The sequence below is a fragment of the Sinocyclocheilus anshuiensis genome, unplaced genomic scaffold (assembly GCF_001515605.1).
Source record: "Sinocyclocheilus anshuiensis isolate Anshui unplaced genomic scaffold, SAMN03320099.WGS_v1.1 scaffold907, whole genome shotgun sequence".
NCBI classification, from domain to species: domain Eukaryota; kingdom Metazoa; phylum Chordata; class Actinopteri; order Cypriniformes; family Cyprinidae; genus Sinocyclocheilus; species Sinocyclocheilus anshuiensis.
This window is the reverse complement of record NW_015546133.1, coordinates 795,830-796,067: the sequence shown is the minus strand read 5'-3', so window position 1 is coordinate 796,067 and position 238 is coordinate 795,830. Positions and strand designations below refer to the sequence as shown.

The 238-nt window shown below is 27.7% G+C and overlaps 1 protein-coding gene across 1 annotated transcript in view; it reads left to right on the top strand.

The window, feature by feature from the left end:
- The window catches only part of LOC107701086 (sphingomyelin phosphodiesterase-like), a 5,024-nt gene that overhangs the window by 843 nt on the left and 3,943 nt on the right, over positions 1-238 (top strand). Inside the window, exon 2 of the mRNA XM_016503018.1 lies at positions 146-238. Coding sequence (XP_016358504.1) covers positions 146-238 — 93 coding nt within the window. The remainder of the gene's footprint in view (positions 1-145) is intronic.

Sequence of the window (238 nt, the reverse complement as noted above, 5' to 3'; positions counted from 1 at the left end):
TTTTTATATATATATATATATATATAACTTTTAATATATATTTGTATAATTTTTATGTACATTTATTTACTAATATATTTACAATTTTTATTTTATTTTATAATTATTAATATTTTTGTGCTTTAACCTAAACCTTTATTAACAGAGTGACTCAAACATGGAGCGTGTGGCACATGCTTTGGGAGAGGCCTGTGTTCGTCTGCATCTGGCCGAGCCGCAAGTATGCCGAGAAATCACT